Source organism: Poecilia reticulata, chromosome 7 (genome assembly GCF_904066995.2).
Source record: "Poecilia reticulata chromosome 7, P_reticulata-male-v2, whole genome shotgun sequence".
Lineage (NCBI taxonomy): Eukaryota > Metazoa > Chordata > Actinopteri > Cyprinodontiformes > Poeciliidae > Poecilia > Poecilia reticulata.
In genome coordinates, this window is record NC_088836.1 from 2,817,287 (window position 1) to 2,836,866 (window position 19,580).

The 19,580-nt window shown below is 39.6% G+C and overlaps 1 protein-coding gene across 3 annotated transcripts in view; it reads left to right on the forward strand.

The window, feature by feature from the left end:
- LOC103466867 (plexin-A1-like) overlaps window positions 1–12,786 on the forward strand; it is a 333,062-nt gene extending 320,276 nt beyond the window's left edge. For all 3 annotated transcript variants that reach the window (XM_081608591.1, XM_008412750.3, XM_008412753.3), the window contains 4 exons: window positions 1,609–1,778; window positions 3,013–3,225; window positions 4,383–4,533; window positions 6,786–12,786. In XM_081608591.1, coding sequence (XP_081464717.1) covers window positions 1,609–1,778; window positions 3,013–3,225; window positions 4,383–4,533; window positions 6,786–6,881 — 630 coding nt within the window. In that variant the 3' untranslated portion in view covers window positions 6,882–12,786. The remainder of the gene's footprint in view (window positions 1–1,608; window positions 1,779–3,012; window positions 3,226–4,382; window positions 4,534–6,785) is intronic.
- Window positions 12,787–19,580: the final 6,794 nt, after the last annotated feature.

The window sequence follows — 19,580 nt, forward strand, 5'->3', positions numbered from 1 at the left end:
CCAACACTTTTATTCCTGCTTGAGAAAGAATTTAATTTCTTTTTTTGTTACTAACGCTACTCAACTTTTGCTGATGCATTCTCCAAAGGGCAAAAGCTTGTTGTCCTCACTTTCTGTGTATACGGAAAACACATACAAATCTTGGTCATTTTGACCCGAGGACAACAGGAGGGTTAAGCTTAATTATTTAAGCTAAATTTGACTTTTTTATGCTGAGAGACTGACAAAATTAAATATTTGTCAGTCTGTCAGAACTAACGTCCATTCTAATTTGAACTAAACCTGCTGTCACATTGTATCATATTATTAAACATGTTGACATACATAAAAATACTTGTGCCTGGGTCTAAATGAAAAGAATGGAAGCGTTTCTAAAACAAATCCCTTCACCTCTATGAAACGTGTGTGTGTGATTGTAATTGGCCCTCAGTACACACACAGCATGTGAATTTGAGATAAAATACGTAACATTCACTGTGTTCTGTTGCATCCTGGATGGGGTACGTTACTTTAGCCATGATATGAACATCTGGGATTAAAAGTTCAACGTCCTGTTGACGGTCTAGGACCCCGCCCTCGAGAGCTCAAATAAACATTAGTTAATCATTTAAAAGGTTGTTCTGCTGTTTCCCTCACTGAGATGAGTGAATCTTCATCAGCGCAGACAGAGAATCTGCATAATGTAGCCTGAGATCAAGGAACATTATTATTGCTTATTGTGGCACATGCATACAGATTCAATGCTGATACATGAGTCTGCATATTTCATGGAATCAGATGGATGCAAAATAATATGAAACGGCTGTAAGGTTACACACATTACTGAGCCAGTCAGGTTGGAAATGGAACCATATTATTGATAAGGTATTCTTTTTCAAAATGTTCTCTGAGCTTAAAGGTTGATTTGATACGTTAAATATTAAACCTGAGCAGAAGACAAACAGAAATGTTTTTTTTTTAAAAAGCCTTTCCAATAAAACAAAGGTCAGAAGGATTAACAAGGCGACACCATCTGTTTTAAAATGTCACAGAGCTTGTCAGACATGAGCACCCAGTTTCTGCTCTTTAGCTCGTCATTTCAAACGCTAATGCCAAACACCTCTGAGCCATTTAGGCCACTAATCTGTGTGTGAAACACAGTTACTCAGTGCTCAAGGTTCAAACGGCAAATTAACTCAACTGGGGCTGAAAAAAATACAACCACTGGCAAAATGGTGGGAAATTCTGATTGTTGAAGGATGACTGGTTTTATGGATGATGTATAATGCACATTGTGGCTCAAAACAATTAATTAATAGCAGTAGTAGTGGGAAATACCTCAGAATCAATAAATGAGAAGAAAGGAACTAATGGTGAACAAGTGTAATTGTTAATTCAGAGCGTTGAAAACTGTTGACTCTGTCTGATTGACAGGAAATGTGGACCCAACAAAAGAGCTGTCAGTTCAAACAATGGAAAGGATGATGAAACTCTAAAAGAGTTTTGAGAACTGAAACATCCTGCAAAAAATATTTTTTTGTAGTTCATGATTAAATCTTTCTAGAGATAATCTAAGTTTCTACATACATTTCTCTTTGTTTAACTCTCCGTGTTCATTTTTTCTTCTAGGGCACATTACAGAAGTTTGTGGATGACTTGTTTGAGACCATCTTCAGCACGGCTCACAGAGGCAGCGCGCTGCCGCTGGCCATCAAGTACATGTTCGACTTTCTGGACGAGCAAGCCGACAAGCACTCCATCACAGATTACGACGTACGACACACCTGGAAGAGTAACTGGTGAGAAACAGGGCTGGTTGTTTCTTTAGACTGGAAGCCATGAAAAAAAGGGTCAGTGCTAAAAATAAAATACTCTCTAGATGGGTTAAGTTTATTAAAATAAATTCCAGTGGGAAAAAAAGTTGTCTGTAAGAGGTATAGAATATAATGCTGTAGACATTCTTTGGTCAACCCATTAAAGTAAAAAACCTCAGACGCCGTTGGGTAGCTTGGTACTGGTGCTAAGCGAAAATCTTTTCTCCAAACTACTGGAACTCTGATTGTGTTGTTACGACTGGCTCAAGGTCATAACAAAACGGGAGACCATGCAGGGGTTAAAGTGTAGAACAATGAATATTTATTAACAAAAACAACAATGGATTGTGGATATCAGTATCAGTGGTGTAATGCAAATGCTTGGATGTGTTGTATGAGCGTACATGGAAGTGTTGAAGTGCCAAAACAAAGACAAACGCAAATGTGCAAAAAGGAGGGGAGCTGAGGCCTGGCAACGAAACACCACAAGCGTCAAGCAGCAGAGTGGATGCTGAAGGTGACCCAGAAGATGGAGACAGCCAGGTTTAAATACTCTGCACTCCCAATCAACCTGATCAGCAGCACCTGTAAAGGGGAGGAGCACAAGGACAGACAAAAGCAACACCTGCAGCCCAGCCCTTAAGGCCCAGGGCCATAACAGTGTGCTTTGGTCAGATGAGACTTTTTTTTTTTCTTTTGGTCATATTTCTCACTGCAACCACAATCAGATCTCTATGTGAACAGTTTACGACCTCAAAACGATGCGACGCAAAGAAGAACGTAGAGGTCAAACAGCAGGGAACTGTTTACAGAAGGAATAACGGACGCCACTGTCAATGGAGCAATTTGAAGTTATTCAGCAATGGTAGCCGTCAGCATCATCTCAAGGTCGTAACAAGAAGAAGGAAGCTAATACAAACAAACAGAATCAATAGTAGTGGCTTTCTGTGGAGCATTGATTGCATTTTCTGAAGAGAAGTCTGTTTGGATCACGTTAACTTACGTTGCCTCGCGTGAGACAACGTAAGATGCTAGTCTTGTAGACTGTGATGCAATGAGGTGTCATTCAGGCTGTAAATACCACCACTGCTCCAGGTGATTCAATTATATTTTTTGAGGGTTTTTTTTAACTGAATAACTTGGTTTGTCTTGGGTTCATGTGCTGCTGGAACGTGGAACTTGAATGTTATTTCGGTGTGTTCTGCTCTGCTGCCTCCAGTCTTCCTCTGCGGTTCTGGGTGAACGTGATCAAGAACCCGCAGTTTGTATTTGACATCCATAAAAACAGCATCACAGACGCCTGCCTGTCCGTCGTGGCTCAGACCTTCATGGACTCATGTTCGACGTCAGAGCACAAACTGGGGAAAGACTCGCCTTCAAATAAGCTCCTCTACGCTAAAGACATCCCCAACTACAAGAGCTGGGTGGAGAGGTACGTCCAAGGTGAACCTGAACTGAACAAACCCAACTTCAAACTTACTAAATCTGACCAGAGGTGAGCGCAACAAATCTACAGCCCTGAAGTCAAAGTGGAAAATATATCCATTTTGCTGCTGGAAGGTAGGAAAATGAGGCTGAGCTATAAGATCAAAGTTAATTACTCTATTAAGCAGCTGTAAGATTAGAACAACATTATAGGTTGAACTTTAGCTGCTGCAGGCATTTAAAGCATAAATACATAGTTGAATTAAATTAGGGCAAAGGAATTATGTGCTGTAATTACTGCCGCTTTACTCCTGGCTTATTAATATAGATTACAGCGTTTTCAGGGAGCCTAAAGTATCAGTGAAAGTCGCCTTGCTTGAATTCTGCTCTGTAAGCAACAAGTAAGGACAAATACATCTGAATCTCTCCACTTACTTATCTTTAACTCAGCAATAGGATGAGCAAAGGCAACTTTTTGGGAATCGAGTTGGATTTAAGCATCATTGAATCGTGCTCATATTGGAAGAGGTGGAGTTTTTAGTTTTTGTTTTTTTCCATTCCAAGAATTTCAGGTTTTCATCTCCAGATGGTAAATATTAAACTTGCATCAAGCAGATCTATTTCTTTCTTTCAAACATGTTGGATGGGCTGCAGCTTCTTTACCAGGTTTACATGTTCAAACAAAACCCCAGACAACCTGGGATAATGAGCAGTTTAGTGATACAAACATCTTTTTTAGTGTCCTATTGAATGTTTTTCAGGAGAAATGTTTATGTTTGATATGATTGCTGTGCCATGCAGTCACAGCCATACAGTTACCTAAAACAAAGTAATGCACAGTTTTTATCGTCACGTTTATCGTTATCACAATGTTACCACAAAATATGGTGGTAAAACTTCCAAAAGTTTCTATCGCTCACCCCTATTTTTATTACTTCCATTTCATGCTCTAGTTTAGCTCAGTGGTCTTGGTTACCTTAGAGATCCACTAGTTATGTTTAAGCACATTTTGTGTTTGAAGTTTTCTGTCCAGCTTGACTTTTGCACAACCTCATGTTGCTTTTCTTCCTTCTATTTCACTTTTGTAGAAGTGACTGCAGACACAGAGTCACAGAGAGCTGAGCTGAGCTGAGCAAACATAACTCTGCTTGACCTCTCTTCTAGATATTACTCGGATATTTCCCGTATGCCAGCAATCAGCGATCAGGACATGAGTGCCTACTTAGCGGAGCAGTCGCGCCTGCACCTCGACCAGTTCAACAGCATGTCTGCTCTGCATGAGATCTACACCTACATCATCAAATACAAAGACGAGGTGAGCGCCCTCTGAATACGGAGCTGAGTCAAACGGAAAGGAGAGCGAGGCGTAATGAGCCGCTGGATGGATGGGCTGCACCTTCACTTGTCTTGAGTAACACCATGAGGTCATTTTAATTCAATTACACTGATAAGCAATCTGCATGGTGCAGGCTGGAAGGTATTAACGCCATTAGGATGCACATTAAGGCCTGAGCTCAACACATTATGGACCTAATGAAGCTTTACAGAATTTATCTTTTTTTTTTTTGTTCTTTGTTCAAAATTCTAAGAAAATAACACCTGCTGCCAGAGGACAAAAACTAAATTAAACCTGATTTTTTTTTATTTGATTTTTTTTTTTTAATATAAATATACTTTTTTGCAGCATATACTAAGATGATATAATTATATGCTGTGTTACCGTAACGCTCTGAGGCAGAGGGAGGAAACGAAGGCTAGGCAGTGTGAGCGTAATTAGAGAAACACTGTTTTTGACTAATTAAATGTGACGGATGTGTCATGAGAGTAAAGATCTGTTTAAAGACCGTAATCTGAACTGGCAGATTCCAACTATATTTTTCTTTAATATTATCATAAAAAGCTTTACTGTTTACTAGAGTCTGTCAGATTTGTCTGAAGTTTGTTTATATCAATAAATATTTTATTCTGCTAATGATGTGTCCTTATTCAAATGTAATTTATCTTTTGCAGTGAAGACATTTATATTATCCCAGCTAACGTATCATAAAACAGCTCAGTGTTGAACATTTTAATGATGAATTATTCCAGGTCAAAAGATACAACTTGCTACTGGATTCATTTTGGCCAATATTATTTCCTTTACTGCTTTACTTTAATGAACCTTTTATTTTCCAAATAACTGGATTTATTCCCAGGTTCGCAAGAAAGGATTTACAAAATTGTTTAAAAAATTCAATATTTGTGATAAAAATAACTGTCTCTAAGGGAGATGGTAAAGGTAGAAGAAACAGGGCCGGTGGTCTGGGTGGGCATTGGGGGGCATCGCCCAGAGAGTCAGCAATGCTTGCCCTGGACTTTAAGCTTTTTATCTTTTTATTTATTTTAGTTTTTTCCATTTTGTGATTAAAGCAAAAACAAGCTTCATGTTTTTACGTTGCACTTTACAAACAGCCCAAGTCTCACCCTGTTAGTCTTTTTTAGAGGAAATCAGTGCGTCTCAACTGACGAGTTTATTGTGAACAAAACTCTTTTTCTTTGGTGACTTCAGTCATTTCCAGTATCGTTATATTTTTTTAAACAACTGTATGTTATCTTAGATTTAGACAGCTGAATCAAAAATCAAACACTGTGGACGCTTAATTATTCCGTCTTTACATTTTCACATTTAGGTTTTAAGAACACTAAAACTAAAAACCCAACATGGTTATTTTCTTTTTGCAAACAAACCTCATGTGAATTAAGCACATTGTTGGTGTTGCTGTTGTTTTCAGGTTATTAACCTCCATTGATCATGTAGGACTAAATGGATAAAACATTTAGTAACTGTTTTATCCAGATAAAACAAACTAAATCTACACTTTAACTTCCACTACATTTGTATCTTTCCGTTGCTTGTGCGCGCGTGTGTGTGTGCGTGTGTGTGTGTGTGTGTGGGTGCGGGCGTGTGTGTGTGTGTGTTTGAGAAGCATGCTGCTCCCTCCTCTCTTGGTTTCTAGCAGCAGTATTACAGTAGTTACTCTCCTGGTTGCAGCTGGCTGCATTCAAACCAACTGCTCCCTGTCATTACAGCCTATTATCCAGATGTAGGCAGCTGCACGGTGCCGTCGCCTCCAACACGTGCCCTGACCTTACAGCCACACACACACACACACGCACACACACGCACACACACACACACACACGCACACACACACACACACCCCAACATGTAAAGATGTGCTGAAAATGCTGGCATGTCCTTGCTAATGCGCTTCCACACATCATTAGTAAATCGTAGACATTCGCAGCAGCTCCTCCTCTTCCTGGGAAAACGACCCGTTGGATAGAACAACACTCTGCCATGCGCACGCTGTCAGTGGCAATTAATATGCAATTACACAGGTTTTGTGGGTCCTCACCCCTGAACCCGCCGACCCTGCCAACGTTGTCATCAACGATGTAATTGAAACTGAAAATGTGCAAATGGAACCAAGCGTCATCTACAGTACACAGACTTCATGCAGCTTGTTGTAGGTTTCTAATCAGCGGCTGTGCTCTTGGTAACCCTCTGCCTTGTTTTGCCTCCAGATCCTGTCGGCGCTCCAGAAGGACGAGCAGTCCCGCAGGCAGCGGCTACGCGGCAAGCTAGAGCAGGTCATCGACACAATGGCCCTGGCCAGCTGAGGGCCGGCCAATCAGACACCTCAACTAGTGCAGAACTTGGCTTAACCCACACGCCTTCCCCTCTGACATCCATTTCCATTCACAACGTTTTGAAATCTGTTGTTGCCACGCTCGCAAACCGCCCCTCCCCCCCACAACGGTGGGAATGAGGCTGGAGGGAGACGGGCGACGCAGCGGCACGCCGGAGGGACAGCAGAATGTTTGGTCACCACATTTAGTTTTACTTTCTTCTCTGAGCCGCAATTCTTACTCTGATCAGCCAAATCAAATGCAACTCCTAGCCTCAGCTAATGTGGACCTAAGCTTAAACAGGTGGGCAGGAAAAAAAAAACTGGTTTAGCTGGAGCTGGAACCCCTGCGGTGAAGGTACAGGCCACCACTTGGTATCTTTCCACTGCCACAGCAACGGTTCAGACTGTGAGTCATCAAAAATCCAGGAGATTTCATCGCTCTACTTGATCCCCTTTCTGTTGCTGTTCTCCGTAGGGAGCAGGGGAGACGAAACATCAGGGACTCTGCAGAACGGCGGCGGGAAATCCTGGCAGAGATTTACTTAGACGTTTCAGGAAGCCGCAGAAACGATGGGGACGGAGGACAGACCCGAGAACGTCCCCCGTTTCCAGTTTGGACTCTACACGTCTCTATCGGCGCAAAAAAAAAAATAAAATAAAATAAACACGCCTCTGAAGTCCAACGAAAATGTTCCCGTTACGCTGCGTTTAATTTGTCATTGCATCTGATTCTTTTCTCTCCCCAGTGCTGTGCCACTTGTGTTACTGCTGAATTTGCACAACAAAAGCTAAATCAAAAGAGAGAAGAGGATATATGATTAAATATATATATATAGATATATAAATACAACCCATTGTTTTTAAAACGAATCAAAAAGTTGAACTTTTTTCCTCTATTTCAGTGTACAAAAGATGTTTCAGAAAATTTGATATTTCCTAGATGAAAAACAAACAAAAAAAGATGAAAACAAGGAAAAAGTCGTCTTGTGCCATGTTTTACTTTGAATGTCGTTTAGTGCAAAGAGACTTCTTTTTGTTAGATAAAATGTGCTAATTTGATCACGTTGTCATGCTTAGTGACTGAGAGTTTTAAAAACAGGTAAACGGCAGAAATCTAAGAATATATTAGACGCTCTCTGTGTTACCTGAGTTGTGGCTGTGGCTCCGAGGAGTGTAAAAAGACAAACGACGTCTGGAAGCCACCGATGAGCCAAACCAACCTACAGAGCTTTTGTGTTTGCTTTTTTTGTTTTGTTTTCTTAGAGAAACCAAATAGATCAGGATCAGCCGTTTTAGACGAGTCGTCGGTGTTGAAGGCGGCCTCATGCTGTGCCGTAGACCTGGAGGCAGTAGGTGGGCATCTACACAGACCCCTGGCACACTGCGCTGTGTAACTTCTAGGTCTTGTTTTCTAGACCTCCCCTCTCGTCTGAAGCGATTTATGGGCCCCCGCCTGCTCCACTGAAGGATAGTTTTGCTGTGCACAGAAAAGTGAATCAGTTTTGTCAAAGTCTGCAGTAAAGCCTGTAAAACTTAAAAGGCCCTTTTTTTTCAACTGTGAATGTGGTTTTTCAAAAAGATAATGAAATGTAGCTTGAAATATGTGAGTGTTTTTGTACAAGTTGAAGGCCTTTTTCTTTGTGTTTTCTGTAGTTTTTATAGAGGTAAAAAGAACTTTAAAAAAAACATCCTGATATTTTTCCTTGCACAGTTTTCTGGAGCACATTAACTTTGAGTGCTTTGAAAGTCATTTTGTTGGTTTGCATCTTGTTCTGCTTCAGGTGTGGTTTCTACAGAGGGACGGAAAACGGAGGGAAAGGGTTGAAACTGTTCACAAAGTTCAAACATAACAAACTCAGCCATCCATTAACATCAACATCTTACAGACAGACAATACAAATCACAAAATTAGATCCCACAAATATGTTAATTTTACTGGACTCTTTAGAGTTGTTAGCGCCTCTGGTAAAAGTGTGTAAAAGGCTTTAAGAGAAATTCATCTTTTATTGCAGTAATTTGGTCCCACATTCATTTTTTGGGGAAAAATCTATTTACGTTACCAGCAGGTTATATTATGTGTTGGGAATAACAAATAATTCCCAAAAGTTATTTCGTGGTAATGTTTTAACTCTCCACATGCGTGGGAGAAATCTTTACTCTGGAACCCGTTAAAAACAAGCCAAACCATGATTTACACAATTAAATCCAACAATGAAACACTTTCCCAGCTTAAAAACAAACATTGCTGTGTGGACAGGAACTAAGAAGAGTCAACTTGGGGTAATCAATTCTCTATAACAACCAATAAACTGTGATCTGCTTCCCACTTGGTGATTTGGAAGATATTCTATGATGTTCACTGTATCGTCCAAACGGTGGAGCTGCCAAAAAGCTAAACATGTCACATGACAAAGTTATTCACAGCAGGTGCTTAAATAATTGTGGCACCTATTAATTTGATAAAAAGGTTTTTTATTTTATTTTTTTCATTAGATAAATTTACTCAAATAAAATAAAATAAAAACAACATCTGAGATCATCCTACTGCAATAAAAATGGATCTTTTTGAGATGGTTTTGATCTTGTTCAGTAATAGTGGAGGACACTATAAATGAACCTGTGCAGTAAATAAAGCTCAATTCTTCTGCTGAGCAGTATGTCTTCAAAGGAAACCGTTATCAATACCTCAAAAACAAACGTTTTCTTCCGCTTCTGCAGTGCTTCCTGCATATTTACTCCCCTTGAAATTTTTTTTTTATCCGATTTCTCCGGAGGGATAAGGCAGAAACTTGTGTTTGCTTTTAGTAACATCAAACCAGAACTAAGACTTTCTTAAGAATCAAGTTCGTACAATCCTGTTTCCCACCAGTTGTGTGTGTTGGATCACCTGGAAAAGCATACGTGTGCATTTTATGTTTTGTAATGATCAATTCGATATGCAGCAGCTTGAAAATCTAATAATCTACAAACGGACATTGACAAACCAAGGTTTAAAACCACATCGCAAATTTTATTACGTTTTATCTGCATGTTTGCACCAATTCAAAGTGATAAAAGAGTTTGCTTGTTCCACTGCTGCGAATGAAGAAGATACAGACTGAAAAGTGTGACCATAAAAAATCTCCAGACGCTGTGAGACGCTTCCTGTGTGATAATTGTTCAGTCACAGCTGCTTTATAACAGGAAGCCAACATGTGTTCATTTGACACAAGTAGTGATTTCCACCCTTGGGAAAGTTTGTGGTCACCTGCTTGTATGTTTGAGGAAGACGAAGGCAAAAGATGAAATTTAAATATAAATGTGTCTGACTTCAACAGTGTGTTGGGTACAGACAGCTGCCGATGACGGCTTATTAGTATCAAAATGTCACAATATGCCTGGTTCGATCTGCATAAATCCACATGCAATTGATTTCTGTGATGTATGTTTTAGAAAATCAGCAAATGCTCATTCTTTCCAGCAGGGTTGGTTTTTACCTTTTCTTTTTTTTTTTTACTCATACACCCATTCCTCTAAACTGGATTCATAGAGCTGCTTTCAGCTACATAACAGAGTTCAACTACATTATCTCAGCTATTCTCTATATTTTCTGAAAACCCTTTAAAGACCTAGTGTTCATCTTCTGCTGAGCCTGCCATGAACCTGAACCTGAACCTGTTTTTATCTGATAACCTGGATGTGTGTCCAGACACATGGAATCGTTCTGTATGTGCTTTGATACTTGAACCACTGACTTACAGGGTAAAAAAACGAAACATGCAGAGCGAGCCGACCAAAGCTTACAGTCATCCACACCAGGAAGGCAATCATGAGAGGAAGTTATCATCAAAACGTCAGTTTCAGTTCTTCCATAAAGCAATTTTCAGTGTTTTGGATTTTTTAATAATTTAAAAGGCTTATGTTTCTTCCTTTTTCTAGAAGTTTGGTCAAACTTAAGCATTATTACTTCCATGTACAGATATTCATTGAGTAATGAAACCATCTCGGGATGTTGACCACATCATTGATATTTAACTCATATTCACTTGTTCTTTAGATGAAAAATGCTATAAATTGTTTTCACAATCTTGAAACACTACATAGGTTTACCCATGACCTCCTTTGTGGGCAGTAAAAAAAAAGTGATGTTTTTGTTGACCTATTCTGTGTCTTGTTCTCTGCTTCACATTGGGTTTAGGTACACGATTTTTAAAACACTCATCTGAGGCACAGGAAGTTGCTTTGAAGACCATAGTACCTTTTCAGTTTTGATTTCTTCACATCTGTTTGGGACATTGTTCTTTTTTGAGAAAAAGAAACTAAAAAAGAACTGAGGGAGTTGGTCTCTTGATAGCAACACCCTTCACTGTGCCTTGTTAGCTTGGTACAATGTTGCTTCAAACAACATAAAGGAAATAGTTTCTTTTTTTTTATCTGTCAAAAGAAGAAAAGAGGAAACAGACAAATAATTTTAATGTGTGAATTTACCACAGTTCTAAAATCTATAGTTTTTAACATAAAGAAGTAATTTTCTTATTTAAAAAGACAAAGGTACAGAAAGGTGAAAGTGAACAATGACCAACACACACAACCCCACTGTGTGTGTGTGTGTGTATATATATATATACACAAGTGTGTGTGTGTGTGAGCCAAAAATACTTCTAAAACTAGTAATGTTATCTTTTTTTATATTCAATAAGATGAAAAAAAGTCATAACACTGGACAGTTTGTTTCCGTTCAACCAAAACTAGGCTTAAAGATCATTTTACCACATTACTCAAACCACAAGAGAAACAAGTTCTGCTGATGTAAACACAGCTCTCACATAAACTTGTTCTGTTTGCAAGAGGAGATTTAGTTTTGCGACCATCTGAGCTAAATGCTCAGTTAAGCTAGCGTAGTCCGAGCTCTGTTCAGGCTTGGTATTAAACATTTTGGGGTTATTTGTTTTTTATGTGCAAAGCTATGGACAGATTAGCAGCATCAATACAGATTGAGATAAAACAGGTGAAACAGATAATTTCAAACATGTTAAACATATTTTAGCTAGCAAATGAGGGCAAACGGGAAAATGCAAAAAAATGCAATCCAAAGCTAACAACGTTTTGGAAGCCTTTTTTGAACAAAATTGTGTTTTGATTTGTTTGTGTTTTTATTATTGCTATTATTATTATTATTATTATTATTATTATTATTATTATTATTATTATTATTATAAACGGTTAACTCTGCTAGCAGGGCTAGTTACTTGGCTAGCTATAGACTCAGAATTTACTTTGAAGAGATAAAGCTAAGATAGCGCTTTAAAAATCCACTTGGCTCTAAATCCCAAATGTCAAAGCTGATTATTTATAGTAGTGAAATCTATTGACTAATCTTTCTATAAACTTATACAGTACTTATACTTACTCCAACATGGGTTCGAGTTTTTCTAATTCTAAGCCATTAAAGCTATTTCTCTGTTTCTGACAACGGATACTTTTTTTTTTTTTTTTGCACATTTTGAAAGCCATTTTGAAAGTGCATTAAAAAGCAGATGTTAAATGGATTTTAAGATTGGGTTGAGCCCTCCGGTTTGACACTCCTGAGGCCAAAAACACTCGCAGGTTTCTCATTCCTTCACTTCCAGCGTCCTGGCTTCCTTGCCAATGCTTCACAGACACAGCAGAGAATGTTAAACACCTCTCACAGATTAAAGACAAGCGACGCAGAAAGGATAAAAAAAAATACCCTAGAGATTTAATACTTTATGAATTATGATATCTTTTTAAGAGCTTCAGATTTGAAGCTGCTGTGACAGGTTTTGGCTGTTTCACACCCGTGTAAATATCCTGCTCTTTCCTATTTTGCAGATTTATTACTTGTATATAGACACGCATCAAGGAGAGATTAAACATGTTTTTTGCAAAATCTGGATCGTCTAATGTTTTTCTTGTTCCCATTCCTCATCCCTAAAATACCCTTATACTTGTGGATTTTAAAGTTTGAACAACTTTTAGGTTTATCTGGTGTGCTTGTCATAAGAGAGTTTGTGAAGGAAAGATCAAAAGCAGCACACATGGGACTTAATAGCACATTATTAAAGTGTATAGACCATGTTTTTCACACAAGTAATGCTAAGGAAGACATTAAGAATGATGAGAAGAAATGTCAAGCTAGCCTGCTGTAAGCCTCTACCAGCATCATAGTAAAAACATCTTAATAGGTTGAGGAAAGAAGCTGTAAAGCTTAGTTTCTAGAGGATTTGCCTGATTTCAGAGCTTCTTTACTTGGTATGAAAAGCCACACATTTTCTGTTTCATGTTAGCTAGGATGACAAAAAGTATTTTTGTCATCCTGTCAAAAAGGTGTGTGATCATTTTTAGATTTTTTTAAAATGACTACATTTAGAAAGTCACATAACCAACCTTAGTGTCTGGTAAACTTTTAACTGTATGACTGGTTAATGGTTGGACATTTTGCCTGTCCTTCCACAAGCTTCATGTAATAGTTTGATTGAATTTTGGCTCATTACCCCAGGCCTACAGTAATTGGGTCATTACTGTAGGCCAAGTTGTTCACACAGCTTTTAAGCTTTTAACCATAAACATTTTCTATGGGACAAAGATTATGACTCTGTGATGGTCATTGTAAGTCATCAACTTTGTTGTCCAATGAAGGTCTTTGTCCATTTAAAAGTCCCATTTGTTCATAAACTCTAATTTTATAGCTTATATTTTGAGATATTGATTCAAAATGTTCTTTGCTCATGATGTCATCTATTTTGTGGACTTCACCAACCTAAACCTAGCCTACATAGCAGCATGTTATCATCAGCAAACTTCACAGTTTGGATGGTGTCAATTTCCCCCTTCCCTTCAAATGTAACAATGGTCATTATGTCCAAATACTTTGAGTAGTTACACAGGACCACATGGCAGGTCTCCAAAAAAATTGGGTCTTTTTCACTGAGTGCATTTGCAAACTATTCTGGCTTTTACGTTGCCCCTGGAGCAACGTCCTCCTTCGTAGGCGAAGGGAGGTTGCAGAAAGATGTGGTTTGATGAGCATACCCACCACCTCCTGCTGGGGGCCTCTCAGCGGGGCAACTCCAGTCTCCAACCCCTCCCAAAGAGGGTCCAGAATCGAGGTGAGAATACAGGTGAGTTCAATTATATCTAGTCAGAACCTCGAAGCCTCACACACACCAGCTCCGACTCCATCCCTCCAGAGAGGTCTTCCGGCATCCCAGGTCCTATAGCCAAAGAACAGACAGCCGATGTCCCTGACTTCATCCACTGCCCATCTCACCGGGCTCCCAACCCAGAAGTTCTGAGCCTATGGGAAAGAGGACCAGACTTTCTTCTTCAGGCTGAGACGTTCAGGGAGTATTGGGAAAAGATTGGCCACTATGCATTCGCCAGTGTGCCTCACCTTCATGCCTGTCTCCAGATGGCAGCCCTGTTGACTCATATCTGGCACAGGGAACAAAGTATCCATGATTATTTCTTATTATAAGGGGTGTTTGGGGCTGCATTTTGTCTGATCACTGATCAAAGGAGCTGTTTGTAATGGGAGACGCTACCAGGGCTGTAAAGCCGTTGACAGTTTAGCTCATGGGACACTTGAACTTTTCCACCACAATGAAGTGGCCACCTACAGACGGGGTTTCACATAGGAGTTTCAACAGTTTCCAGTTCAGCCCAGACTTTAGTCTTCCCAGGTTCTTGAACATTGTAATCATTCATGTTAGGGTGACAGCTTACAGTCAGACATTTGACTGTAAGCTGGGATGTTTAGCTGGACAATGATCAGACATCAAAAATAGTTTTAGGCCGGAGAATAGAGATTGATACTAAAGCCTTGACCTCATCCTTGACTTTGTATAATCTAGACTTAGTAATTTACAGTGAAATGCTCAATGCAAATACAGAAATTGGAACCATTTTCTGTTGTGCTACAGTTATCAGAAAGAGACCTGTAGTGTTTGAAGGCATTGTTGAAATAAAACAATGGTCACTTTTCGAATGTAGGGTTTAGGTTTTCTGGAGCACTTCTGTCTTCTCAACAGCTTTGACTTCCCAGGGAAATATATTTAGTTAAATTGTCATTATAGATTTTTTATTTGTTTCATCTTTTATAAAAACTGGAGATTGTCAGGGTAGTAACAAGTGTAGAACGAGCTTTACAATTTTTTCCTTTTTTCCTTTTTATAATCCTACATTTAATCACTAACACTTCAGCTAACTTGTCTAAAATCTTCATAAATTTGGAGGATAATTTATCCAGTGCAATACTTAAAGTTCTCAGTCTTCTTTGTGTTTTTGTCTCTTCCATTTCAGAGCAATTGATACAAAAACAAATCGAGTTGCGAACGCATGTCAGAGGTTGTCCAGTATTCTGTTGAGGAATGTCATATTTAAGCTGATTAGACCTTCCCTCGGGCAGACGAGGATTTGGCAGGTAACCCATCAATTCAATTAAAAAGTCCATTATGGAAACATAAAACGGAGAGAGACTCAGACGTCCAGGGAGAATCTGACTGGGACAGACATCTCACTCGTCTTTGTTTGGAATGAGGCTGACCTCTCTTCACCGTCCTTAGCACTTTCCTTCAATTAATTTGTCTCTTTGAGCCGAGAAGCATCTTTTGACTCTAGTCTTTTATTTATTCTCTCTGTGAGGAGAGATTTCAAACCATCACATTCTAGCTTTTCTAATTATTTATCTACTTTTGTCCAGTTTTTTCTTGTCTTTTTTCTTCAGAGGGACTGAGAGTTTCGATCAAAGTGACACTCGAGAGATTTTATTAGACTTTCTTTTCCTCTTCACCTCTTTCCCCTTTTCTCTCCTTTAACATGCCTTTTGCATAATATTTGGATTCCCTGCTGCAGGACTTGTCACAGTAGGCAGAGCACAGCAGCATTCAGATAAAACTACTGGTCCCACAAGCTCATGAACACAGCAGACACCACCTCCTGCTGCCTGTCTGGCTATGCGTTCAAATATCTCAGAGCATCAGATTACCGTGTTTGAACTGTGCTCCATGTGAAAAATCACTGCTCCCTTTATTTTATTTCCCTCTTTCCCTCTGTCTCCTCTCTCTTTTGCCCGGAGGCTGTTCTGGCTATTCAATCACCCCGACCGCTCTCAACACAAACACTCAGCTCTCCTCCAAGATGCACCCGAACACTATAAACGACAAAGTCACATTGGCTTGAGTCCCACACCGGTTGCTCTCAGCTGGAGAGTAACCGAGATAAGGCTCCTCTCTTTTCATCGAGAGGAGGAGAGAGTTAAAAAGGGGAAGGACGGATCAAATGGAAAACAAGAGGAGAGAGAAATATAGAAATGGAAAGCTCAAGTGTGAGTTGACTTTGGTTGGTCTCAGAGGGAGGTTTGTGCAGGGATGGATGGGGGGAGAGACAGTTAATACTGTCTGGCTGAGCTTTCGCTCATTGTTTTAGCAATCTCATTCTCAGTCTTCATGAAGCTCCAATAAGTGACGACCAGCAGGGGAAATAAGATGATGGAGCGGAACCAGAGCCACAGACAGTCACATCTGCCCCTGCGGCTTCCTCTCTGTCAGAGCCAAGCTGAATGCAGGGCTAAACTGTGACTGAGTTGAGTCTGCGACAGGACGCCAACTCACATATGTAGTGAGGTGTACACATACATAGACTGTTAGGCACCAGGCTTTTCGCTTAAGACCTAACCGAAGAGGTCTAATGCTATTAATAACAGGATAATTTTAGATGGTAGGAAAAGGTATAGTAGAAAACATTTTCTATAGAAATGTCCATGTAGATATGCTTGGTGTGTTTGATAAGTTGAAGTTCATTTGTGACATTAGAAGACAGTTTTATCTGCAAGTATACAACAAATCCTGTTTTTAAAGGCAAAGGTTTTGAACAGTGGATCTCGACCTTCCAGGTTCATCATTCCACATTACATTTCATAAATAAATTTGAGTTATTTCAATCAATATATTATTTATTATGAGTTGATTGCACTTATCAACACTGATGGTGATCAATCAAAATTGCCATGATGGTGAGCAGTCCTAAAACTGGAATAGATCATCCTAATTTAAAGACAAGTGGGACACGCTTTAGTAATTAGCTTACATCTCTTTCAATGTTACTCTAATAGTCAAAGCTATTTTTAAGCTCATTTAATCAGTAATAATATTACTGAATCAATGACACTTTAACAATCTCAGTCCCCCATACTCTTCCTTTCCTTAACAGTGAAAGACATTTAGTTGTATCCAGACTTTTTGCAGGTCACGTTTACTGTTGCTGACATGAATCTGATAAGAAATGATTACATAGTTCAGTGTGGCTCCAGTTGTTCTGTTCAGAAACATACACTGAGTTTTATCATTGTAAAATTTGACTGCCTATGTTTCACCTGTAGTTTCCACAGTCCAGATCACATGATGCCAGACAGGGATCCACTACAGCTGCTTTCCCTCTGAACATCAGCTGAAAGGGATCAGGTTTAGATTATATGCAGAGATCCAAGGTTAGATTAATGAAACACTGTGTGTTAACTTTAACACACCTTTTGCTAATGCTAATGCTAATAGGCTGTGATTGTTTAAGCTGGTAGAAGGTGATGCCTCTATTTTTTTTGTCAGCAACAATAAACCAACACCAATGGAACAAGAGTTTAGTTTTGTCTCCCAGTATGATTCAAAACATGTTATAAAACTGGGACACACAGAGTTACCTATTTATAATCACTGAAGAGTTTTTTAGGAAACAGTTTTATTTTATGCAGATTAATATTTCTTTATAGAGCCATTTGCTTAACAATGCTCTTAAGCAATCTCTGTCGACATCATTTCCAACAGCGTGAGGATTACCAGAAGGTTAGCCTGGTAAGAACCAGACCCTTGTTCTACAGCAAGCAATCATTTGTCAACTCTGATGAGGTTTTAAATTTTACCCAATCGTTAACGTTTTATAACGATGTATGTTATGTGCCAGTTCAGTGCTAGAGCACAACCATCCTCCACTGCCATGACAGAAATGCCATTTGGAAGCATGGCCACCATGGACTGAATGGGTTGGTTCACTTCTTCTGCTGCCATTGCTAAAACTGCAGACAGACTACAGCTCTAAAACAGAGCAGAAAATTCAACATCATCGTTCACAACTTCTACTTCTGTTCACTGGTTGGCCCAAATGTAATTCTACCAGAGAAATCCAGCCCAATGGGAGAAAGGCCAGACAGAGAACTGAAGGGAAATGAGAATCAAGCTGAACAGTATAAGAAGGTGATGGCCAGGCTAGCAAAAAGTGTAATACATGTGGACATTTCACCCTCAGATTGAGTGGGTGTAACGTTAATATTTACAACTTATTCTATTAAATAAGCAAAGACTTGCTTCTTTTTACATATTTCATATTGCACTAATGTCAGATTTCCACAGAGAGAAGTAGACATGGACATGTGCATAAAAATTAGATTTTGCCCATGGACTCTCCAGCAGTTACTGCCAAGAAAGAAAAAGCTATTTTCTAAGACTGAACACATTAAAAATTGACTCTCATTCCAACAGGCCAGATCAATGAAATCCAGAGTAGCACCCACAAGGAAGTTCCTGTAATACTTGAGGTCTGATTGTAAGTGCTTTGCTGGCAGGCGACAAATGGCAGCCCACTGAGGCCAATGAAAATCAAATGTGGTGTTAGGAATTCAGCTTGTAACTGAGCTCAAGCTATTTCCAACCAGCCCAAACCCCCTGCCTGCTCCGCTCCTCGCCAGCCCTGCAGGAGCTCTCTTCACCTGTCCTCTTACCGGTCACCAAGCCGCACTCACACTTTCATCTGTTTCAGTCACAGTGGGGCAGACGGATGCTATTGGAAAGTTGACAGAAAGGAACAAACGTGACTGGACAAACCAGTCATCTTACCCCCCTCAATACCACCCAAACTCACTTACCTCTTCCTATCCGGCTGTCGCTCTTCCTCTTTTTATCTCCTTCAACTTCTTATCCGGTCCCTTCCTTTCTTGAAGCCTCTCTCCTCACCAGGCTCTCTCTTACACCGTATCATGTTGGCCGCAGGCTGCGGTGCAGAGAGTGAGGACTCATCTGGTACTGAGCTAGGCTAAGACCGGCTTCTGAAAAAACCCTGTATTGTACTTTGGTGTGGAAGGTTTTCCAACAAATATCAGATGAATAGATAGAAAAGCTAAACAGCTGAAAGATAAAAGCTTGATGGGGTTGAAATAATGAAGATTCACTCGAAGCAGAGAGAGGGAAACTAAACTGATCTGCGATATTAAAAGATCCAATCAAAATCCAAATCCAACATGATTTTATTGATATGAGCAGAAGGGTAAAATTTGTCTGATAGGGTTAGATATTTTGATGTAAACTTTGGTCAATGCCAATATTATTAGTTAGCCATTACATGGCCAGTGGGTTACTGTATTTTCCGCACTATAGGGCGCACCTAAAAACCTTCAATTTCCTCAAAAGCCGACAGTGCACCTTATAATCCGGTGTGCCTTATATATGGACCAATATTGAGCCACAGCAGGTCTAGCAACTGAAATAAGCAGCCGCCGACTTCATTTTTGCCCATAGAAGAAGAAGCGCGCGGTGCATGCTGGGATAGTTCAAGCAGAAGACAGCTCTGTGCGCTTACCTCACCTATTATACCTATTATGTTTATGTATCTACCTACTGACCTGATAATCAGGTCATCTGCAGGT